The sequence below is a fragment of the Cucurbita maxima genome, unplaced genomic scaffold (assembly GCF_002738345.1).
Source record: "Cucurbita maxima cultivar Rimu unplaced genomic scaffold, Cmax_1.0 Cma_Scf00054, whole genome shotgun sequence".
Classification (NCBI taxonomy): domain Eukaryota; kingdom Viridiplantae; phylum Streptophyta; class Magnoliopsida; order Cucurbitales; family Cucurbitaceae; genus Cucurbita; species Cucurbita maxima.
Genome location: NW_019272070.1, coordinates 125881 through 130738, shown reverse-complemented (window position 1 = coordinate 130738; position 4858 = coordinate 125881). Strand labels below are relative to the sequence as shown.

At 35.3% G+C, this 4858-nt stretch overlaps 1 protein-coding gene across 1 annotated transcript in view; it reads right to left on the bottom strand.

The window, feature by feature from the left end:
• The window catches only part of LOC111471609 (sister chromatid cohesion protein PDS5 homolog A-like), a 24301-nt gene that overhangs the window by 12408 nt on the left and 7035 nt on the right, over nt 1-4858 (bottom strand). The window contains exons 8-12 of the mRNA XM_023117309.1: nt 3959-4104; nt 3705-3850; nt 1545-1694; nt 940-988; nt 669-860 (exon numbers count right to left, since the gene is read on the bottom strand). Of these exons, the coding sequence (XP_022973077.1) occupies nt 669-860; nt 940-988; nt 1545-1694; nt 3705-3850; nt 3959-4104 (683 nt within the window). The remainder of the gene's footprint in view (nt 1-668; nt 861-939; nt 989-1544; nt 1695-3704; nt 3851-3958; nt 4105-4858) is intronic.

Here is a 4858-nt window from a genome sequence, read left to right as displayed (position 1 = left end):
AAAAAAAAAAAAAAAAAAAAAAAAAAAAAAAAAAAAAAAAAAAAGTTTCATTACAAATATTTCTTGAAAATCTAAAGCAAAAGCAGACCCCTCCAAAATGTCTAAAAAGGAAGATGATATTTTCAGTTCCAAAATAAGCAACTAAACCCCAAACCCACAAATACGATCTTATTGGATGAATTTGTAGAAGAGAGTAACACTGGCAATAAAAGGGGTGGAAACTAGTTGGGAATTGTGTTTGTCTCTTCCACTTGGAGTGGCTTATGTAATCTATTTATAATTTTTTTGATTTGTTGTAGGCTTTCTCCACGCACTTCTATTCAAATTTTTTGCTTACTGAAAACCAATAAATAATTCAGGCCTTCAAAGGCTACGAAAAACTGAGTTTACTCGGGCCTGATCATGCAATATCATAAATAGAGGGAAATTTCTGCACTCTTTTGCAATTGAAGCTCAAGAGACATATAACTAATTCACTCCTAAAACTCCTTTCAGAAAACCAGATTGTTTTGGCTTTAATCTTGGTCAAAAAGAAGTTGATCTTTTCATAAAACTAAATAATAAATAAAAAGGAGACCTAATGTACGTTCAATTCACACAGACCAAATACCTCCCATGCTCAGCAAGGAAGATTTGTTTAAATGCCTATATGGTAATTCACTTCTCACCCGCAAGTTGCAAGCTTGATGGAAGTTCGTATTTGGATCAATGAGATTGCTCAAAATCCTCCAGACATTGGCATCTTTCAATTGATCAAGAATCTGAAAATTTTCCTCAGATTTTGCAGGATCAGCAAATGACCGAGCCATTATTCGAAAGCCAAACAGTATTTTCTTCTGGGTCTCAGGAGCATCACCATCCTGCATCTTAAACCAATCAAAATCTCCAACTCTGCCCATTATTAGTAAATAAACTTCCATACATGGAATATTCACAAACCTGGTTCATCTGCCTAAGAGACAGGTACCTCTGCATCTCTAGCTGCAACCTGGAAAATCCAAGTGGACCCACAATGAAAGTAGTGTGCATCAGTTATTTACTTATTGTAGGATTGGGAGGTTTGTAAAAATTCACTTGCGGCCCATTTGGTTCGCTAATACTATATTTGGGTATGGATATTAAATATATTGGAGTTAAAAACCTAGGATATAAATGTGTAGGATAAAAAAACATTTGAGTTTGAATGTGCAAGATAATTAATATATGGTTTTACTTATGGAAAAAGTAATTTAAATTATTAAATTTAATTAAAAAAATATTTGTATTAGATGAATAATAAAATAAAGAAATTAAAATTAATTCACACATTAACTAGAAAATAATAATGAGTAATTTCTTTCTCCACTCTCCTACTCATTTCCCAAGGAAAAAAGTTTCATCTCCAAGAAGGATTATAAAATTTCATTTTTATCCTTGGATAACAACTATCTAGATTTTAAAAGTAAATATCTACAAAACAAAGATTGTTATATCCTTCCCAAAACCAATCTCAAGCCCTGTGACACAGACACAGCCTCAAGGTTCTTGGTCTAATAAATGCATACCTTTGTTTTTGCTCCAGAATCTTCTCGAGAGCCTTGAGTTCAACTTTGTCAAATGTGGAGAAAACTCTGAGCAAATGTTTAACTCTATCCTTCACTGGAAACTCAAATGGGAAAAATGACTCACAAAGAGTGGATTCAATCACATCAGATCTGCAAATCAAAATCTAAAAATCAATAACCCGAGATCAAGCTCATCCATTCACTCACGCAACACAAAATCAAGAAAAGAATGGCAATCCAATGCATAGAAGAATGATAGAAATGCAATGCTTACAGCATCAATGGCTAAAAGTTACAACAGAATACTATCTACAATAAAGCAGCTAGCAGTTCCTTCAAACCACTATAAAACGAACTTTACAGCAAGAGCTTGAAGCATGCAACGAAGAAAAAAAAAATCAATCAATCTCTTTCCTTCAATGGATCAAGTACTAACTCAGCATTATATCAGCATGTTTGGTCTGGCTCTGGTCGTTTCCCCAAGAGGGTAAAACTCTTCATATGAGACCTCAGGCACTCATGCATAAACCCTTTTGCAAGCTCCAAAACAGGTCTCCTTGGCCGTATTTATCCCCAAGTTGCTATCCAATGTGCTATTCCAATGAAGAAACACAGATTCAACTTTGTAAGTTCTAGAATTTGTTGCAAGGAGCCTTTAGATGGGAATTCCCAAGACGAATGATACTCTATCATTTATCTCTCTCTTGCTAAGGTGATGCTTTTAAAAAGGATAAAAAGATCATTTGGCTTTGTCATGTTCATGCCTTCTTTTGGAATCTTTAGTTGGAGCGTAATGCCCAAATCTTCATGGATAAGAATTGTGATATCAGCTTTCATTGAATCTACTTCTCTTTTAGCTATTACTTGGAACAACTTGTCTCCTGGGGGGATCTAGGTAGCAGCAACATAAATCAGAGGAAAAAAGCTCTTTTTGTTTACAATAAACTTCTTAAGAAACTTCTTATTGATGAATGAAAAGGAAATGTTCAAGGGACTCAAACTCATAAAAGTGAGGGAAAACAAAGAAAGAAAAAGAAAAATCAAGAAACTTGGGCACGGTGGTTCATGCAAAGTACTATTCTTCATCCCCTGATCATATTTGGACGTTCCCTTCTGATAAAATTTCACCCAAAACTCCTTGGCTTTACATCTCTAAGCTGAGCAGAAGCATTTGTGAGAGGGTTAAAAAGAAAAATGGCAATTGTAAGAAAACAACCTTCCGGACTCATCATTGGAATAAGTCAGCCTCTAGCATCACCTTCAGCCCAAAATTTTCAAGTTTCCAACAGAACAAATAAAACCCTCTCAAAGTTTGGAATACATCCTTAATTGGGTCTGTATTTTCAGAGAAACCTACAAGATTTAATCTTTAAATTGTGCCCTAATTAACAGCCATGATTTCAAGTAGGATCCTTTATTTAACAGCAGTTGAGGTGGCATATATCCCAAAGAGATCATTTTCTCCCCTTGAGGGCTTACCCATGGGGGAAGTTGAGGTGGCATATATCCCAAAGAGATCGTTTTTCCCCCTTGAGGGCTTACCCATGGGGGTTACCAGCACAGGGGACCTCCAAAACAGAATTTCTTCTCATTCTTATGCAAAATGAATACAGAATACCAAATTCATCTTTCTATAACCTGCTCCTTCGTTTATAACTTCTGGACTTGATACTGGAAGTTTGTGGGTGGCAAATGGCTCCATGAAATTATGTAAGGATCTTTGATCCCGCTCCATTCACAATTATGAAAGCAAAGCTTTTTTTATCACAGCTTGAAACTTCTGTTTCTCAATTTATTTCAATCCTGTACTTCACACACTTTTGGTTTCCTTAGCATCACAAGACTTGCGCCACTCTTTGTGGCTATTGACACTTATAAAAACATGTCATCCTGAGATTCTCAAAGAAAGTAATTCAGCGTACCGTTCAAAAATAATATCTATATTATTTTTTAATACAAACTCCCAAAGGAAGCAAATAAATGAATGAATAAATAAAAACATTAACAAACTAAATTGGGAATATGAAGGGCATCCCAATTTTAACAAATTGGAAAATGAACAATAGTGCTAGAATAAACTACCACACATTCCTGGAAAATAAAAAGACATATTACAAGCTACTTGCATCTTAAGTTGTAAGACAAATAAACTTCACTGACCTGAAATCCTTGTCATAGTAGCATCTCAAAATCCTCCCAGGAATCCAGGTGGAATTGTCCGGATTGGTTGGTTCAGCGGAAGATTTCACAGAATAGACCTTGTATATCTCAGCTAGCCTCTCCATTGTATATCTTTTAACGAGTAGCTGCATGTTTAGAGAATAGGAAGAAAGAATTGAATTCATCTTGAATAATCATGATAGTCACAACAGAAGTTTTAACAGCAATAATGATCATAGAAGATGGATGCTTACAGATTTATCTCGAAGCCGTTCAGCAACAAGCTTTATAGTATCGAGTGGAATTGCATTTAAGGAAAGGCATGTCATATCGCAAATTACAGCAACAACTTGTTTTCGGACATTTTCATCAAAGTCCAATAGCCTGTCAGAAAGAGCAGCTACAAAGGCCAAATCAAAAACGAAATCAGCCAACATTACCAACTGATACACCACTCATCAACACACAAGCATAAGCGTATGGGTTACAGTAAATTTAAGTATATCAATACTTTAACACTCCCCTCATTCGTGGGCTTGAAAACTTGTAGAAGGCTTGATAAGTGAGAATCAATATTAATTGGAAAGGAATGATATTACAGGTTTTTGTTTTTTATAAGAAACCTAACAACGTATTTCTATCGAAAAAGGAGACATCCTAAAGGCAAGGACAAGAAGAATCCCCTCCCAAAGCAGCTACTGATGGGAGTTTGAAGATAGGACCTCCTACTTCAATACCATGTTAAATCACCCATCTCCAAAAACTTAAGATAATGGGTTAAAATAAAGTTCATTATATCAAAACTCACCAATGTTAAAGTTGCAAAATAGTAGAATCTTTTTTATTAGTTCCGCAATATGCTGAGCAGGGGATTCAAAGCTCTGTCCTCTTGGTCAAGAGTACATGTTTGATATCAAATGAGCTGACATTTATATTGGCCAAAATAGTGGAATGTTTATATCTTCCTAAGGTCTTCAAACACTAACATGTTTTATAGTTATCCATCTTTTGTATTCATCAGGACCAACAAAAAGCTCCCTTATGACCTTTGTCCTTTTGTTGGGTAAGAAACTTTTCATCTAGGTTTACAACGAACTAAAATTCTACATGAATATAAAGCTTTTATCGACTCACCAATCCCCCCCCCCCCCCCC